This window comes from Oryzias melastigma, linkage group LG11 (assembly GCF_002922805.2).
Source record: "Oryzias melastigma strain HK-1 linkage group LG11, ASM292280v2, whole genome shotgun sequence".
NCBI classification, from domain to species: domain Eukaryota; kingdom Metazoa; phylum Chordata; class Actinopteri; order Beloniformes; family Adrianichthyidae; genus Oryzias; species Oryzias melastigma.
Genome location: NC_050522.1, coordinates 23622820 through 23641678, shown reverse-complemented (window position 1 = coordinate 23641678; position 18859 = coordinate 23622820). Strand labels below are relative to the sequence as shown.

Below are 18859 nucleotides of genomic sequence, written 5' to 3'. Positions count from 1 at the left end.
ATAAAATTTTTAGTTTTTTTTATTTAAAAATGTGTGAATCGGGAGCATAGAAATGAATATAATTTCTAAAAGATTGTGTTTGGGATGTAGAAAATACGCTGGGCGGGGCTACAAGCTCCAGGCTCCGCCCCATTCTAAAGCATTTACCCTTCTATTTTTATTTTTAAAAATTGTTTAATTGTTTATATATATATTTGTCGCTGTGAATGAATAAAAAAAGTCAAAATCATTTAAAAAAAATTGGTATTACCTAAAAAAAACAAATTAATTTTGAAAACTTTGAAGTAAATTGTTTCTTGAGGTTAAAAGACAATAGAAAACACTTTTACAACAGGCTAAAACATGATTGGAGTGGAACTTTAAAATTCTAGATCTTGTTTTAGGAGGAGCTACAAAACCGTGCTGCCTTCAGGGAAACTCAGTTTTTAGATTCATCATTGTTTTTGGATCAGATATCACACTAATGTAGCATTTTTATTGGTTTTTCTTAGTTTTTGTAAAAATAAGTTTTATCTAAAGGTTTTTTTTAAAGCAGGATGAAGATTTTCTGGTACAAGTAAAGTGAAATTATTAAATCTGTGATGTCCAATGGAAAAAAAGTAAAATGGAATCTTCACCATTAAAAAAAAGGTTAAAAATTGTTTAATTTTGGTTTTATTGCATTAAATAAATGATCAAATTTCACTGGAAACCCAATTTACAGAAATATGTTGATCAAAAACTTTTATTTATTTATAACTGATTTATTTTTTTTATCTTCTGCTGCCACGCCTCCAAACAAGTGGAATTATGGGACATTTCTGTTCAGAGTTCATGTTTAATTCGTCGTCTCTTTGGTTTGATCACATGTACGTTTGTGGTATTTTTCCATGACACACATTCAAACTGAACATTTTTTAAATATTTTTTTATTGAAAAACCTCTGAAACATGTTTTAGTTACACCACAAAAAGTCAAACACATCTTTGGGGGGAGGGGGTGGGATCGATGAGGGGAGCACGGATCTGGCGTCGGGTCGACTATCACCTCGCTTAAGAAAAAAACAACAAAACTTCTTCATCTCCTCAGTGTCTGAATGAAACGTGAAATAAAAACCACCTGAAACTCAGCTGGGAGTCTATTTACAATATTGCCTCGAAAATGAAGTGAACCCTGACCTCAGCTGACCTGGAACTTTTGAAAAATGGCGCCCGCGTTTATAACAGTCCTGTGATCAGGTCATGGACTCCAGGATCAGCCGAGTTTGACGTTAGAAAATCCTGATTGGACGTGTTTGACGCTGCAGACGTGAAGCACCACTGCAGAATCCAAAAGCTGAGCTAACTTCGCACGAAAACAAGATTTTCTACATTTGAACGAGTGCAGAAGATTACAGCAGTCAAATAAAAGCGCGAGAGATCTGCAGAGCTTTGACTCTGGAGTCAACACCTGGACTGAACCGATTACAGGTGTTTAAAGTAGAAAAAAAGCAAAAACATCCCGTTTCTTCCTCTACTTTGTCCTTCTCTGTGTGTGGTAAGAGAAAAGTAACACGAATAATCATCTATTTCATCTTTAAAATTAATGAGCTCAGGTGTTTCCCAAAGTATCAGAAATATCTCTTAAATCTGCAACTCTTGGATGTTTTTGATCACAAAAACTTTTTTGCTTTTAGTTCATTTTGGATCCAATTTGCATCTATTTTAGTAAAAATTCTTATTTATAAGCATAAAAAAAGTCTGATTTTTGATTAAATTAAACAGATTTATGTTGGAAAACGTGACGGTTAAACATGACACTAGAGCTGGGAGCCACTCGGGTTTCAACTTTACTAAAAAATAATAATAATAAAATTCAACAGCTGCTAATCGGTAAACAAATGAATTAAAAATAAAACAAAAAGAAGAAACTCCACAAAAAAAGGAAGAAATGAAGGACCTGTCCCCCCCCAAAAAACCAAACAAATAAAAGCCCTACGCTACGTCACACACACACACACACACACACGCTGGAACAACGTCACCACGAGGATTTCCTTGGAGGACCTGAGATGCTTTCGGTCCGCGTATCTGGAGCGGGAAACGGGTGCAGTCCAAGTCCAAACGATCTTCCACGGAAAAACGTGATTTCCCTGACTGGTTGTGATGTCCTGATGCTGGGGGGGTCCAGAGGCTGATATGGCTGCTATCGTCCGTTTGGAGGTCAGGAAGGGAAGCTGCTTTGTACGGCGCGGAGCAAACTTTCAAAATAAAACAGGAGGAAGTTGCAGACTTGTTTTTTTGGGATGATTTGTTTCTGTATCTTCTAATGTGAGACATCCGGTTTGTATCAGAACCTGTAAGAGTCCAAGTGGTCCTCAACTTTTTTCCAGGTAATATTTTACTGTACGAGGCTGAAGTTGGCGTCTGATTGTCATTTTTGCTTCCAGTTTCCCTTAACTTTTGAGGGTAAAGTTTGTCTCCATCCTCTGCTTTAAACTTTATTTGTACACTAGTTTTCATGTAGGAACCATTAAAAGATTCAGTAGATTTTCCCTTAACCCAGAGTTCTGCAACTTTTGGTGCCGAAAGAACCATTTGGTCCAAAACTGAGCAAGAGCTACCAAGTCACTGTTTAGAAGAATATACTTTATGTTTTGTAGCTGTTTATTTCTTAAACATACATTTAAAATAATTGTAATATTTATTTTATATACATTTTTTGGTACAATTTTTATCTTCTTTTACATTTTACCACAGAACTTAAGCAATTTCAAAATATAATGCCTCCTGTTTAAAATAAGTAATTTAAACATGGAATTTTAAATTTTTATGACTTTGGGGCATCAAATATAAAGATAGCATTAGTGTAGAATCACTTTTTAAAACAAATCTATATATGATTGATTGTTTCTAATAATAAACTCATTTTAACATTGTTTTTCTTAGTTATCTGACATGTTACAATTCTAAATATAAATGACAAAACCGAACTTGAAAAGTTGCATTACCTGTGATGAGGCTATTGTGAAGCTTTTTGCTGAAAATGGTGAAGCCATTTACTTTATTTGCTGAAAGTTTTTCAAAAGTATTTGCAAAACGTTACATTTGATAAAGGATTGGAAATTCTGTTAAAAAAGATCTTTGAAAAAGCGCTGAAGCTGACCTAAATTTCTGAAAAATTTGAATTAAAATTGCTTAAAAATCCCTAAAACATCCGAATTTTGCAAAAATTGTACTGCTTAAATATGAGCTAAACTCCAAATTAGCCCAAAAAACCTCAGTAGACGCCAAATTAGCCAAAAACGTTAGCATGTTGCTAAAATATTTAAACTCCAATTTTTTTGGAAAATTTCTATAAAATATGAAAACATAGCCCATGAATATATTTAAAAGGTTTGTAGATAATCTACTTAAAATTTTGAAATTTGAAGACTTTCTTATTCATTTCCATATTTTGCTCAATATTTCAAAAACTATAAAGTTTATGAATACCATAAATACAAGCAGTAACGCCAACTCAAAACTGTCAAAACAAAAAAAAAAAATCAGACGCCAACTTCAGCGGGGTCCGAATCCACCAATTGAGCAACTTTATTAGCAACATTTTTTTATCATTAGACAGCCAAGTGCTAAATATTATTATGATGAATCCATATTTGGAGTTCTTTCTGTTTTTGCTGCTGTCTTTTATTTTGAAGTCAAAGGTTCTTCTTCTGTTTCCTGTTTTCAACTTAAAGAAACTTTCCGGATATGGTCGTTTTTTGTTTACTTTCTCGAAGAAAGAAAGTATCGGATGGATTAACGAGCGATTTGACGCACTCATGAGTTGAATGTGGTTTAGAGACTCAAGTAGGTTCTTCAAAATAAAACTTCCTTCAGAATCGGATTTTAAATAAACTGGAAAAAATGCAAGGTTGGGGACCACCGGTCTACAAGAACGGCATGAATAGAGTTCTGGTCCTGCTGGCGGGGCGACGGTCCATCTCTGAGAAGACTCGATCAAACCGGATCCGACGGATGAAGCTGTTCTTCCTGTGTTATCTGGATCTACTCTCCGGGTCCCACGGAGGAAACTCACTCTTTGGTGGAAGGTTTTCTGTGCTTGAAGATCTGCGGCAGCCGGAGGACGACACAGACGTCGGCGTGAAGGAGGTCAGGGGGGCGGAGACTCGCTGGACGGACAGAAAACGGGATCCTGAATCGAGCTTAAAGGGAAAGAAGTGTGGATTCTTCTGCCGGATCCAACAAGTTCAGATAAAATCTTTTCTCTGTAAATCTCATATATTATCTAAAAATAAACGAGTGATTTCTATTTCAAACAGAAAAACCGACTAGAGCGGGACGCGGCGCCGCGGCGGCTGTCAGGTGGAGGTTCGGGGTCCGAAGGAGGACTGAGACGGACAAAGACGGCACAAGGACAACACACGGATGGCGGAGACCGGCGGGGACTAGTCTTCGTCGTCGTCGTCCTCCTCGCCCTCGTCCTCCACTTCCCTCTTCCTCTTCTGTCCCTGAGCGGCCGCCTGATCCTCTGCGGAGGAAACAGAACCCGGTCAGAACCGGAGCCGCGGCCGCGCCGGAACACAGCGCCGGATTCTCACCTTCTTCCTCTGCATAGTCGTCCTCTTCGTCGTACTCCTCCTGCGGGGAAGCAGACGCGGAACCGGGATGAGTTTCACTCCGGCTGAGCAGTAATCGTGCAGATGTTTGGGATCAGAACGGGAATGAAGCTCTACGGCTAATCATGGCTACGTCACGGTGACAGGCCAACGCCCACCAGGCCGGCTCTGACAGGCGGCTCGCCATCTGCGCTCGCTACGGACGCAGAAGTGACTTTTTAAAATCTAATTCCAATCGTTTTTACACTGGATTCTAGTTTAACTAACATATTTGACACTCTTTTAAACGTGTCATGTCTTTTATTCAAATAAAACCAAACTTTATTTATAAAATATTCATTTAGTCCGACACATTCTTCCAAAAAAAAGAAGAGCAAAATATTTGGGATGAGAAGAGATTTCATTGAGATTAACAGATTTTTATGGAGAGAAAATAGACTTACTCTGATTTGTGATTGAGCTGCTGCAGATGAGAAGCGCTCTTTTCAGGAAATATTCTTATTTTTAAAAGGATAAGTGTTTTAAAAACGCTTATTTAGACTTTTTTTATATTAACTATCAGGAATATCTTTTTAAGAAAGTAGAAAAATGTCAAGTTTTACCGGATATTATTCACAATCAAAGTTTGAAACAGCTGATGAGAAAACTATGATGAACGAGCATTCTAGTAGTACTTGAACGCATCACTCTGATGTGCTGAGTGTGTGTAAGAGGTGATTAGTGCGTATTTTTGTGTGTGATTAGTTTCAAGCTGTTGTAATTTTAATTAGTACATGTGTAAATTGTATTTTTTTTTTATTTTGTATATAATTTTTTTGCATAAAACAAATTATAAATCAAGAATTACACACACAAATCAGAGTCTATTTTCTCTCCACAGATTTAAGATATAAGTTGAAGCGCAGCAAACGGAAAGCTTTTTAGGTTTAACATTTCAGCTTCTTCTTCCTTTCAAGCTCTCAAATTCTGCTGCTTTTTAATGTTTTTCTGTTTCTGTTTCAATCTGACAAATTAGCTGCCAATCAGTCCTGGAGAGAAAATAATCCAGTTTGGTAATCTGATCCCTAAATCAAGTCAGATACTGATCAGTAAAACTCCAAAATAAGAAATATTACTGAGAATTTTAGAGTTAATAAAAATATTCTGAACACAAAGTTTAAATTGATTAAAAATTTTACTGGTGTTTTATTTTTGAAGGGTAAAAAGAAGAAGTTGTGGCTCCCGTTGGATGTTTGTGCGTCAGAGTCGGCCATGTTGGCGCTGAACCTTTTTCAAAAACACACCTGAGACTCCATCAGACCAGCCAGAGAACTGAAACGGTTTCCAGGATTTAGATCCAGACTGAGACTCCCTCCTGATCCAGATCTATTGATCCTGAACTTTCAGAGGTTGCTATAAAAGATCTGTGTATGGATTTCAAATTAAAAGCCTTTGTTTTTTTTTTAATCAGAGACAGATTGATGATAGAAATCTGTCCGATTGCGGTTCTGGACTCTGTTCTCTGCCTGGCTGAGCACCAGTGCACTATGGGATGGCGGTCTGCTGCACATCTACCTGCCAGCTAGAGCCTGAGTTGCCCACCTGATTGCCCTGGTTCACCTGAAAGCTCAACCCCACCTCTCCTCCCTCTGATCCATCCTCATCTTCCTCTTCGTCCTCCTCATCGTCATAGTCGCCGGTCGGCCCCGCCCCCTCCTCTCCTTCGTCGTCTGTAAGTTTCGGTGGGAGAGTTGAGGAAGCAGCCGGAATCAGACGAACGCCGTTCACCTCCGGGTCTCACCTTCGTCGTCCGCCTCAGAGTCCGGCGCCTCGTTGTCCTCCTGGTCGAAGCCGTCCAGGTAGGTGACCTGCGGCAGCAGCTCGAACACGCTCTCCCTGTAGTCCTCCAGGGACGTGATCTCGCAGTTGAACAGGTCCAGACTCTGCAGACTCTTCAGGTTTTGCTGCCGCGTGATCCAGCACGTTAGCATCCACTGACAAACAGCCACCACTTCAGTCCGAGTGTGAGAGGACTCACCAGCGCCTCCAGGGTGCTCAGCTCTTTGATCTTGTTCCCGCTCAGGTTGAGGTAAGTCAGGTTGGGGCACTTCTCTGCAAGAGTCTCCAGAGAACCCGACAGGTTGTTGTCGCTCAGCTCCAACTGAGGAAACAGTCAAACTTTAGGATAAGAAAGCAGGAAAACAAGGCAGTGGGATGCCATCTTTTGATCAATTTAAGCACTCCCAGTAGTCTTTTAATAATGATTATGCTGTTTTTATCCAAAAATGTAAAAAAAATTGTTGCTCTTTAGGACATAATGGTAATTTGTTACAAATTATAAGCTTAGTTTTAAGCTTTTTAAGCTTAGTTTTCTTAATAAAGTCCAAAAAATGCCACACGAACATGTTAGAAACACTATTTCCATCAAAGTGGGTCTTTAAAGCCTGAAGTCAGTTAGCCTTGAGTCATCAAAAGCACAACAGTGACACCCACTGGACCAACACGGGTACTGCAGCTGCCCTTTACTGACAAGATCAAAGCATCTCAAAGCTCAACTGCTTTTCCCCAACAAACACAGCAAACCTGCACATTCACAATCCAGAAAGCAACAACGTCCAAAGAAACTTTTAAATGCAGAAAATTGACCAAACGAAAGATACACATCAACGTCTGCAGCAAACCCAGACATGACGCCTCCCTCCCGCCGAGCCCCGGGCAGGTGAGGACGACTGACCTTACGCAGCTTGGGCAGCGCGGGCAGCTTGGTCAGAGAGCTCAGACCCACGTTGACCATACTGAGAAACTCCAGCTCTGTGAACTCGTCCGTCAGACCCTCCACCTCCCCGTCAGCCGAGCGACTGTTGTCCAACACCAGCTCCACGATCTGATGGAGGGAGACTTGCACGATTAGTCTGTGGTTCTCTACATTTTATTACAAATATGATTCATAATGTTTCATTTAAGTCTGTTAAACAACATTAACACATCAGTAACCAACTAAAAAACTTATAAAAATGTTTTAAAACTCAAACTCAGATTAGATTCAACATATTTGTCTCTTAGCTGCTGATTCAAACAAAGAAAAAATAATGTATTGCATGTAAATATGTATATAAATACACATGTGTTTATTTCTATAATATTTCTTTACTTTTTCAATTTTTTCCGATTGATTCATGATTATTTATCCAAACTAAGTGTGATTGATCTGTGTCTACGTATGTTTATTTTGCTTTCTCGTCTGTATTTTTTTTGATAGCTTGAAATAAACAAATTCCAATATAAAAAAAAACAAAACAAAAAAGGGTTGTTTTTTAAATTGGATTTTAACTCTGTCAGTTTGTGAAAACGTATTTTATATTGCATTTGTTTTATTTAACATCCTTGATAATGTGTTTTATATTGCATTTCTTTTAAAATGGTTTAAAATGGTAAATATGTTTAGAATGTTTAGGCATTTTGTATTGTTTTGTAAAGGACTACAGATGGAAATTAGCTACTAAGCTACAATCTGGTGCAATAATTTTTGCTCTTTAAGCTCAATGTATTTGTACACTGTCCTGGTAAATTAATAAACAAACAAACAAAAAACTTTGTTTTAGTCCAGTATCTAACTTAAATTGAATATATAGATATAAATGTTTAGTAATTGTGGTTGTTTTTCCACTTTTTAAAAACCTATTTATTTAGCCTGTTTTTAACCTCACAGGAAGCAAAGCCACCTGGGAGTTGTAGTTCTGTCTACTGATTTTGTATTTAAAAACTACAAAAAAACACCCACTTTGAGGTAAATTGTAAATGTACTAAATTGTGGATTTCTGGTTTTGTTTTACAATGAGAAGTTCCTGGTTTGGATCCTAACTATATTAAAAGTTTTTAGGTTCTCACTATTTATGTTGATTTGTTTCATAACTAGACATTTTATAGCAAAAACCTTGTTTTTTACCTAACAAAATCTTGTTTTTATTAATTTATTATAGCAACGTATCATTAAAATGATAAAAACAAGTATTTTTTTTACTATTCCATAGCTTGTAAATTACCCAACTGGTAAGATAACACAAGTTAATTAAATAACAAATATTTTAACTTTAAGGAATTCATCAGTAGGGACTTTCAAAATAAAAGCAACAATTTTTAAAAGCTATATTAAGATAAAACAAAAAAACGTTTTTGGATGTAAAAAGAAACTGGCGTGCTTACAACTAAACTTATTTTTCTGTTTTTTAATAGAAAAAAACAGAATAAATGCGTTCATTAGAAGATAAAATATGTGGGAGGAAATAGGACAAATACATTTTGTGTTTGAACTTTATTTAAACATTTTCAATTACATTCAAGAAGCTTGTATTCAATAACTAACAACCCCACTTAAAACTACCAAAATAAAGAATCAATATCTGATTTAAATGAAAATGCAAATACAAACTAAAACTTAAACGCTGGAGAAAGACATAAAAAGGAAAACTGATGCTATGTTGCCATGGCACCCGGGGAGGGGGGCTGCTCAGACGGGTGGCTGCTTTCATTTCCCTGCGTCCCTTCGCCGTCCCCGCTTATATAAGCGCGAGAGCTTCAGTGGAGCATCAGATCAGCCTGCAGCTCCACCATCTCCACCGCGAGCGCTCAAGCCTTCACCACCCCCCCTCTGTAATCTGCACGCAGCCGGGAGCCGCTGCCCGCTGCGGGAGGAGGTGGAGGCTCCTCCACGTCCACCATCTGCCGGCTTCCCCCAATTCATAAAACATGACGGTGGCGTTCTCATTCGCCCGAAGTGAATTAAGTTTGTGGAATCATTTAACCGAGCCTGTGGGTTATATAACACGCGCGCGCGCGGCGCTGTATAGAAATGAGCGAGCCCAGCTTGACACACAAATTTACAGAGCATTTTTCGCTGCACCTAAAGCGCTCACACGGCAGTATGAACGGGGAGGGGGAGGGCTGGGTAATGAAATAAGTTGTAAAAATCGATTCTGTCCAAACCGAAAGATGACGACGATTTATGTGTTACTTTAAAGCTCTCTGGTAACGCCATTTTGTTGCGTTACGACTCCCAACATTGAAAACATCGTTACCGAGTGAGCACGCGACCGCTAAGCTCCTCCGCGCGCGGCAGAGTGCCTTTGGCGTCGTTGTGGCGGTCACGAAGTGCAGATATTCGCCATCGTCGGCCGGCGGCAACTCAAGTCGATGCCGCAGCTAATCCGCTTTTTCGCGACTGTAAATCGGTAACGCGTTACACAGCCCCGGCGCGCGTGTGTGACCGACCTCGGTGCGCCATTGAGCTGCTTCGTATACAAACCGCCACAAAAAGCCCCCCTCAAAAACACCGTCAAACGGGGGTCGAGATGAACCCCGCGCGCGACGTAGCGTGACGGAGGACCGTGAAAAGGGCGCGCTTTCACACTTGGGTCGTCGAAGTTTGAGCCGCCAGAGACTTAAAATGTCCGCTCGCGAAGGACAAGTCAACAACCGACAGCCGAGCTGTTGTTGGCGACGCGCTCCGGTTTCAAGGAGCCGAGACGGTTCTGTCCGACGGGGCTCGTGACGAACAATTTTACTGACTTTTTTTTTCTTTTTAATATTTTAATTTTATTTCGTTTAAAAGGAGCGGTTGAACGTTAAACTTCGCGACGAAGCTCCTGTTATAGGTCACATTTGTGGCAGAAAACTCGCTGCATTTTCAGGGGATTTGACTCGCGGAAGGAGACGGGGATTTCACCGGAGAGCGGGAGGGGGGCGGGCGGACGGACGCTCCAAGCCGCGAGATGCTCCGCACATCCCGCTGAAATCGCTGCTGCGAGTCGGCACAGTCAGCGCGGCGATATTTGTGGTTTAAGTGCGCAAATTAAACAGTATTATTTTTTAAGCTTTGAGTTATTCGTGTCCTTTAAATAGGGGCAGCAGCCGGTCAGGACTCCGGAATCACATCACCTCACGGACTATTTCAGGCAATAATTAACATGTTATAAAAGTGTAAGTTGCTCACCTCCGCTGGGGTTCGGTTCCGCAGCTCTAGTGTGATCCTCTTTTTCATGTCCATGTTGAAATATGCGGCGTGAAATCAAAGAAGCGAAGGATGAACAGTTGCAAAAACTCCCGGAGTTAGGGCTATGGTCACCCTCCTCTGATGGCCACAGTTTGCCTACTGATCCTCCATGATATCTCACGCCCTGCCCTCTTCACTACAGCCCCGCCCCCAGACGCACGGGGTTGGCAGTGTTCTTCAAAACTGACGCTGATTGGACGAAGGGCCTGTCAGTCATGACTAATCCGGTATTAATCCAGTAAATAGACTGCTATATCCCAAAAGCCACAGACGGCCACGCAAAGCCACATGGGAATTGTAGTATATTTATCGATTTTGTTATATTAAAGGGGAAAATACAAAAAACCTTGATAAATGTATTTAAAAGTGGGCTTCATATTCGAATCCCGGCTACGGGTTCTCCTTTCAATCAAACTTCATTTATAAAAATAAATAAATCATGACTTTAAATGTTGTGTGATTTCCCCTCAAAATTATTATTTTTTTATAATAAAAACTTTTTAAATAGTTATTAAACACAATGTAAAAAGGGAATATTTTATACTATGATATAGTTTGCAAATTCAATAAAAATAGATTAAAAGTAATAATTAAGCCTTAATGAGTAAATATTAAAGCTAACGCATTCATCAAAAACAAAAAACTTAAAAAAAGTTTACAAATTAAAACACAAAAAATACTAAATAAATAAACAAACATAGTTTTTTTTTTAGCCAAAGAACAAGTTTATATTTCAGATAACCGATGCATCCTAAAGAAGCAATTAAGATACAGTTAAAAAAATACAACTTTATATGTACATACAAAAGGGTTGGCCTTGCTAAGCTTATAAAAACAACAACGACACACATTCGCTAAATAAAGTAGAGGAGGGTAAGGCAGGCAGCCAAGAGGGAGGTTAAAAAACCAACTGTGATTGTTATGGGTTACACGCTCCAGAACATACATGACAAAAGGAAAAAAAGGTTAAACTGGAACAAGTGAGAGCTTTCTTTTTAGATAATTGTGGGATTTGGCTTCAGAAAACTCCACTAGGGACATTTTTAAACAACTGTGGTTCTTTGAGACAGAAAAATATATAGAACAGCAGGTGACAAAGCCCGGGTAATTTGGCATTCGGAGGGTTTTTTAAGTGTAAAAGATGAGTAAAGCTCAACAGGTGGTCAATCAAACTGACACATAAAACAAACCATTATAGGAAGTGAGAGAAGTCAAGAGCTCATGTTGCAGAATCACATTCCAAACCCAAAGAAAGAAACTCTTAAAATGTTTCTCACTCAATTACATCCTGAAAAAAACTATTTATTTTTCCTAAAATTCATTTTTTTTTTAATAATTCACTTATTAACTCAAAAATAAGTAATTAATTTCACTCAAAAGTGTTTTAGAAACCACAAAAACTGGTTGTGAATGGCTAATTAGGAGTATTTTACTACAACTAATTAATTAGATGTTGAAAATATTAACAAAAAAATAACTTTTTTTGAAACTATTATGATAATGGTCTACTTTTTAACTTTAGAATAAAATAAAAATTCTTACATATGAAGTTGTCTACATTTCAGATGAATTACCTCCCATTAGAATGTATAGAAATAAACAACCTTGTGGTAGAAAATGTGTAACACAAACCTCATAAAGTCTAAACAGAAAAAAAGTTTTAATGCTGAAAAAAATAAACAGAAAAATTAGATATTTTAAGGGTTAAGGCAGTTCTTTTTATTATGTTTTCTATAATATTATGAAAAAGTTAAGATTTATAAAAACTAAAAATATTAGGATACTGCAAAATAATTTGGTAGATAAGTTGAAATAAGCAATAAATCTAATAAATTAACATTATTGAATTTTTTTTAATTGATTCAACTAAAAATGGTTATTGGACACAAAAAAACTTAAGACTGCAATTTGATTATCGGGAAAAGTAACCATAAAAATAAAATAAAATAATGTATTTTGTCTTATTTTTCTTCTGATGTGGATTTTTGTCCTCTCCTGTATAAATGCAGGGGTCACAACATAAAACAGAGAAGGAAATATAATAGAAAGTTAAAACTATAGTGTTCAAAAAACCCTGAATAATGAACGTTTTCTTCTAGAGTTTCTTTCTGTGGTCGACGTCCTGTTTTTAACCTCACAGGAAGCAAAAGGGTGCAAACATGGTCCAAAAATCTGTCCACATATAGGAAGCAATCACTTCAGACGTAACAATTCCTGAACTAAAGAAAGAGTAAATAGGATGTAAACAAAAGAAAAGAAAAAAAGTGTAAATGAAAAGGACGGGGATATGAAATAAAAAAAAAATTGAAACTCTTAACTTCCTAATTTTTTTTTAAGTCCTCAACTCCACAAGAACCACCAGAGTGTCTTCGTTCTTAATCAATCAGCAGAGCATAAAAAAAAATCTTTTCAGCAAAAACAAAGATGGCTGCCCACATGGAGCACAGCTGCCCACGTGCGCTGAAAACACTGCCGTTTGGTTTGGAGTCGGCTCCCGGAGCAAACCTCGGACTCTTCCTGAGTGCGTCACACTTCCTCGTTTCTGCCGCCGTCTGAATCGAACCGGCGGCCGCACGAAGAACTTCCTTTCTTCCATCTCCTCTGAATGTTCCTGTCAGGGAGCCGCTCCGTCCTCTCCCACGAGTTAGTATCAGATAAAGGGATTCAGAACGCCCCCCTCCCCTTGTGTCACCAGTCAGTTCTTCCCTCCCGAACCGTCCTCCCATTAAGATGCATCATTTCAGCGGTGTGCGTCTCCCCCCGTCCTCGCCCTCCTGTTAGGAGCTGACCTGTGCGGCCTCTCCCCCCGTCTGCACCAGAGTCACCTGACCCTCCTCCCCCTCCATGATGATGCCGCCCTCCTGCAGCACCACCATCTCCCCTTCTTCCTCCACCACTCCCGCGGCGCCCTCCTCCTCGTCCTCCCCTCCGACCACCTCCTCCGGGCTGGCCGCGTTGGCGGTGGCGCCTGTGCTGGCGGTGGTGCTGTTGGCCTGACTCTGAGCCATGGCCTCCAGCTTGATGCGGTATTCCTCGGCCTCCTGCTCCTTTCGCAGGAGCTGCTGCCGGTACTCCTGGGCCTTCCGGTTGGCTTCTTGCAGCTGTCTTTGCAACAACTCCTGATGAGAAGCGAGAGGAGAAGACATCGATTTATCAACTTTAACGAGACACTTTCAATAAACAGTATTTTTTTAAATGAAATATGCCAGATGTGATAAACATTTAGACTTCTATATTAAGGAATGCTAAAAAACAAAAGCAGCTGGAGTGACACCAGTTCACCGTAAGACCAGGAGGTGACGTAAAACTGAATAAATGTACTGGTCCTCAACAAATGTGAACACAACTGTAGTCCAGTTCACACAAGAGTCACATTTAATGTTCATGACAAAAAACAGAGCTGAAATTGAGCATTTTTTAAAATTAAAATAATTTGTGTACTATTTATTCCAATCATTGACTGTATATGAGATAGGATGGGATGATATTATTTTATCCAGCTGATACCGATAACCGATATTTCACTTGCAGCTGTGGCCAATGTTTGCCAACACTGATATTTAAGTGTCTACAATAACACCAAGTTTAGATTTGCTTGTCGCTTCTTTATAAGAATGCACAACTTTTCTTTTACTATATACAGTCACATTATACTTGACCTTTCTGACATACAGGAAGTGATCCCATATCACTTTGAAAATATAGTTGAACAGAGCATTTATTGACTATTAGATGCAGCTGTAAATCATAAACTTTCCATTAGGAAAGATCTATTAAGAACGACATGTATCACTATCAAATATAAAATACACATGAAAAAAGTAGGGCCGGGTTGATAAAATCGGTTAATCAATTTAATCAACAGATCAATAATCGATTCATAAAATTTAAATCGATTTAGAGTCTGCTGCCCTGATGCTAATGTTTAATAGAATTTCCCATAGGACGGCTAATGCTAACACTCAATCGACCTAAATATACATTACTGACTAAATAAACATCATTATAAACTCACTGATATAAATTTTCCAAACTCTTTTAAGAAAATATGTTTTAAACTAACTATTTGTGGTCTAATTCACATTTTTTTTGCTCATTCTTTCTTCTTCTTCTGGAATAAAGTGTAATGCTTTAGCGCAATCGCCACCTAGTGTCCAAACTGAAACGTCCTCCAAGAGAAGCAGAACAATGTTTACAATGTTAATGATCTGAACATTTTTGTTAGAACTTCTCCTTTAGAGAATCCATGTAACACTGTATGATAATAATCTCAATATTTCACTAATAAATTTTACATTTTGTAACTGTATCGGATTAATAAAAATATATTCAAATCATATAGTAGATTATTAATGTATTTCTAAACAAATGTGTATAAATCTGTAAATTGAATAATAATAATAAAAAAAAAAAAATCAGAATTGAATTGATTCAGGCTCTTGTGAATTGAATCGTTTCTTGTTATTATAATCGATACCAAGCCCTAGAAAACAGAACAATTATTGACTATGACTGTAAACACAAGCTTTCCAATGACAAGAATCTATTAGGAACAAGTATCCATGATGTCAAAAATAAAGTGCATCTGAAAACAGTCAGAACAATATCAGTGAATTATTTTTTAGTATTGCTCTGATACCGATAAACTCAAATTATGCAAATATTGTCCGATATTGATACTGGCACCGATGTATTGCCCATTCCTAATATGAGAACTGGACTGAGTGTCTCCTAGAAGCCAAAATCCCATAGACTTCTATTGAGAAAAAACATGCAATTATTAAGTCACTCAATGTTAGAATATCCATCTGATACCTTTTTAACATGTTCTTGATAATCCTAATTTTTTCTGCAGTTCAAGTTGTAAACTGACCAATCAGAGGCCTCAACAAAAGTAGGCGGAGCCAGCTGGCCCCCACGTTTGAAACGTTTGATAGATTTTGTGTAGCTGCGCTTTCAGGCGGTAAAGGTGTGGCCTTCCAACAAGCTCACTCCTGATTGGCCAAGGTGGTTGTCATAGAGACATTGACTGTTTTTTAATGACGACTGGTTCCAACATGGCGGCATCCGTATCAGAAAAAAAAAAAAAAAAATAAAAAAATGGTGACGGATTTAATTTGGTTTGAGCTGGAAGTTAACCCTTTTCTATGGTTGATGTCACACTCACTTGTTCCAGTTCTCAAATACAGTCAATGATTCCAACTGCTGTTTTTAAGCCCCGCCCCATCTGCCCTTTTTTTCTGTGGTTGGGTCCAAATCCACTCACTAGTCCCTTAGTGCTCCAAATTTTTCATATTTTCTTGGTGTCCGAATAAAAAAAATAAATAAAAAAAAATACTGAAAACTTTAATTAAAAAAACATACACCCATGCTTAATTAGGATCAGTTTAGCAGCAAAAATCAGAATTGAAACTGTAAACTGAAGACTGAAAGTGAAAATTCAGAAAAGCAAAAAAAAAATTGAAAATTCAAAACAGCAGCTTTTACTAATAGAAACATATTTTTTCAATTCGTAATTTTTACATTTATAGTTTTTTTATTCAAGTTTTCACTATTTTTATTTTCAAATTTTCAATATTGTTTTCCAAGTTTTCCATCTGTTTCTTCGTTGACTTTAAGCTAATCCTGATTTCACCCCATAATTCTACCCGTAACAATTTAAATAAATAATTTTTTTAACCTGTTTCCTTAACAGCCATGACTGTAACCTCAGATTAATTCAGCCTAACTTACTAACATATTTCAGATTTATTTTCTTCACCCACCGTCTCCCCGGTGTCACTGTGGTTGTTGGTCACTTCCAGCTTCCTCTTCCTAGAGGGCGGAGGCTGCGGCTCCTCAGTCATCACCTCCTCCGTCACCGTGTTGGCGGGCACCGCCAGCACTGAGGAGAGAACAAACCGTCAGTCTGTGGCGCCGTGGCGCTCAGACGTCTCGGATGATACACCGGCGCGTCACTCGTACTCTGCTGCCCGTGCTGCATCGTGACAAAAAACGGCTGCGCCATCCCTCCGGTGGTCTGCAGGTTCCCGTGCTGGTCGGTCACTATGGTGATGACCCGCTGGCCGCTCTCGTTGACCACGGCGGCGTGCTGGATGTTGGAGTCCAACGCGCTCGCAGCCATCGCCTCTTCTGAATCTCCTGAGAGACATTTTTAAAAACACAAAACGGAAAAAAACAAAATTACTAATCCATAAATTCCAGGTTCATAGCTTTTCTGCTTTAATTTATTTCTTTTTAAGGATGGAAATGTCCAAATATGCAAATAAATGATAATTAAATCCACTAACAAGTAAAAGTTTGTAAACCCATTGGGTTGTTTTTGCTTAATTTGAAAAAAATAATGCGATCAATTACGTAGTAATGCTAATTTTTCCAATATATATATATATATATATATATATATATATATATATATATATATATATATATATATATATATATATATATATATATATATATACATACATATGTATATATATATATATATATATAATGTTGTAAAAATAGTTTTTTTGTAACTATAAAACACCAGATTTTGTGTGTTTTGTAGGAAATTTGTAATAAATAACATGATGAAATGCTCAAACCTGCGTTGGCCTTGTTGAGGAGCTCAGCCAGGTTGACCACGCCCCCTTGGATGGCGGGTATTCCCTGGATGATGAACTGTGGCTGGCTGTTGGTGCTGCTGGTCTCCACATTCATGCTGACCTGGTTCATGTTCACCTGGTTGATGTTCACCTGGTTCTGCATGCTCTCCTGCGCAGAAACGCACAAAACAAAAACTGCTGTGAGTCACAAACACTTAGATTGTGTTTGGAACTAAAATCAGAAACGCTTTTTTATGGTTAACAAATTCTGCTGCAGCTCAGTTTCAGCAGATAATAATTCATGTTTTAAAGAAAATATTTATTTTTGCAGTTTGTGCTTTGAAGATGGAGCAGATTTTTGAAGAAAAGATAACATACATGTTTAAAATTAGATTTAAGAGTAATTCTGCTTGATCAGATTGTGTTTGTTCTCCGAGTTCTAAGCCTTAAAAAGGTCAAAATTCTTTTTTTTTTTTTGTTCTTGTTCAAAGATCCACTTTATTCATCTTTTGATCTATTTTTAAAGCATTCCTCGTCATCGTTTAATTGTTATAATGCAGTTTTTAGCCACATTTATTTTTTTAATCTGTTGTTTTCTGGGACATAGTTTCTGCAAGAGTTCATTAGAAATTCATTTTTAAGTTGTGGATTGTTAGCGTTGAGTAAGCCCACCCCCACTTCCCGTCACCCATCTGTTTACATGCTCTCTTGCTAGCTTTTAGCCCCTCATATCCCCAACCAAACAGTATCGGTGAAAGAAAAATGGTGAACAACATAACAGCAGGTTTGACAAGACTCAGATGAGGAAAATGTGGGGCGGAGCTTGTGGCCACGCCCACATTTTCTACATCATAAATAAAAGCCTAACCCGAAAAGAGAAAAAAAAATCAGAAATACATTACTTTAATTAAAAATTAATAAGAACACTATAAAAAAATATATTTTTTGTGTCTTTAAAGACTGAAACCTCGGTGCACACAGGAGGCAGGAGCCTTGAGGCACCCCACAATTTAATTATGATTCAGAAGGTAACGATTATCAATGCAGCTTTCTGTTATTATCTGAGTTTTTTGACGACATGAAACTTAAGCTGCCACTTATCTGTTATAAAATGAGCAGTTATAGCGAGGTCTGATTCTGTGGCGATAGAAGCCCAAGGGTCAGACGTTAATATTATCCTTTTGGCTTTCCCAACTGCTGCCATGACTTCGCTTTTGTCTCATTATACAGCGGTGGTGGTAAAAAAAATGTAAAAAATAAGTTTTGTTGGATATTCTAAAGAAACTTCCACCACTGTTGGAAAAGCAAATAACAAAACCAATTAGAGCTTTAATAGCTCTAAGACCGTATTCTATTGTACAGAATGAGGACTGTAAAACACTCTTCTAAAATATGATCAGTTTTTAGCTAAAAACTATTTTGTTTGACTCTAGTTAAAGTGTTTCATTAAAGTCCCCCTACAAATTTATTTTTCTTTAAACGTTCCCAGTGGGGTTTTAACTGGGACTGTGAAGTTTTTGACAAAAATTGACAAAGATCCTAAATGTCTTTCCTGTTGATCTGAAGCCTCCTTTTTCTAAACCTCCTCTGTGTGGGCGTGGCTTATGGTGCTGAGTTTCAAACTGAGTTTTTCTGCAACCGTTTGATTGACAGAAATACTCA

The 18859-nt window shown here is 38.1% G+C and overlaps 2 protein-coding genes across 4 annotated transcripts in view; both read right to left on the bottom strand.

The window, feature by feature from the left end:
• Positions 1-3527: 3527 nt before the first annotated feature.
• anp32e (acidic (leucine-rich) nuclear phosphoprotein 32 family, member E) lies at positions 3528-10752 on the bottom strand. 3 transcript variants are annotated; one of them, XM_036214170.1, is made up of 7 exons: positions 10548-10752; positions 7293-7442; positions 6597-6719; positions 6360-6522; positions 6179-6288; positions 4562-4601; positions 3528-4491 (listed from the first exon to the last, which is right to left on the bottom strand). In XM_036214170.1, the coding sequence occupies exons 1-7, from the start codon at positions 10599-10601 to the stop codon at positions 4409-4411; spliced, it is 723 nt and encodes a 240-aa protein (XP_036070063.1). In that variant the 5' UTR covers positions 10602-10752; the 3' UTR covers positions 3528-4408. The 3 variants fall into 3 exon arrangements, with proteins under 3 accessions (XP_036070063.1, XP_024154121.1, XP_024154123.1); XM_024298353.2 differs by having other exon boundaries at positions 6161-6288; positions 10548-10751; XM_024298355.2 differs by having other exon boundaries at positions 6197-6288; positions 10548-10750.
• A 556-nt stretch (positions 10753-11308) lies between these two features.
• The window catches only part of gabpb2a (GA binding protein transcription factor subunit beta 2a), a gene marked incomplete in the record, with an annotated part of 15143 nt that continues 7592 nt past the window's right edge, over positions 11309-18859 (bottom strand). Inside the window, 4 exon segments of the mRNA XM_024298420.2 lie at positions 11309-13726; positions 16373-16491; positions 16572-16748; positions 17198-17366. Of these exon segments, the coding sequence (XP_024154188.1) occupies positions 13385-13726; positions 16373-16491; positions 16572-16748; positions 17198-17366 (807 nt within the window).

Coding starts and splice junctions, on each gene's coding strand:
- anp32e (XM_024298353.2), bottom strand. CDS start 10,601: ATGGACATGAAAAAGAGGATCACACTAGAGCTGCGGAACCGAACCCCA. Junction 7,443..10,547: donor GGAACCGAACCCCAGCGGAG/GTGAGCAACTTA, acceptor TCCCTCCATCAG/ATCGTGGAGCTGGTGTTGGA. Junction 6,289..6,359: donor CTCTGAGGCGGACGACGAAG/GTGAGACCCGGA, acceptor CGAAACTTACAG/ACGACGAAGGAGAGGAGGGG.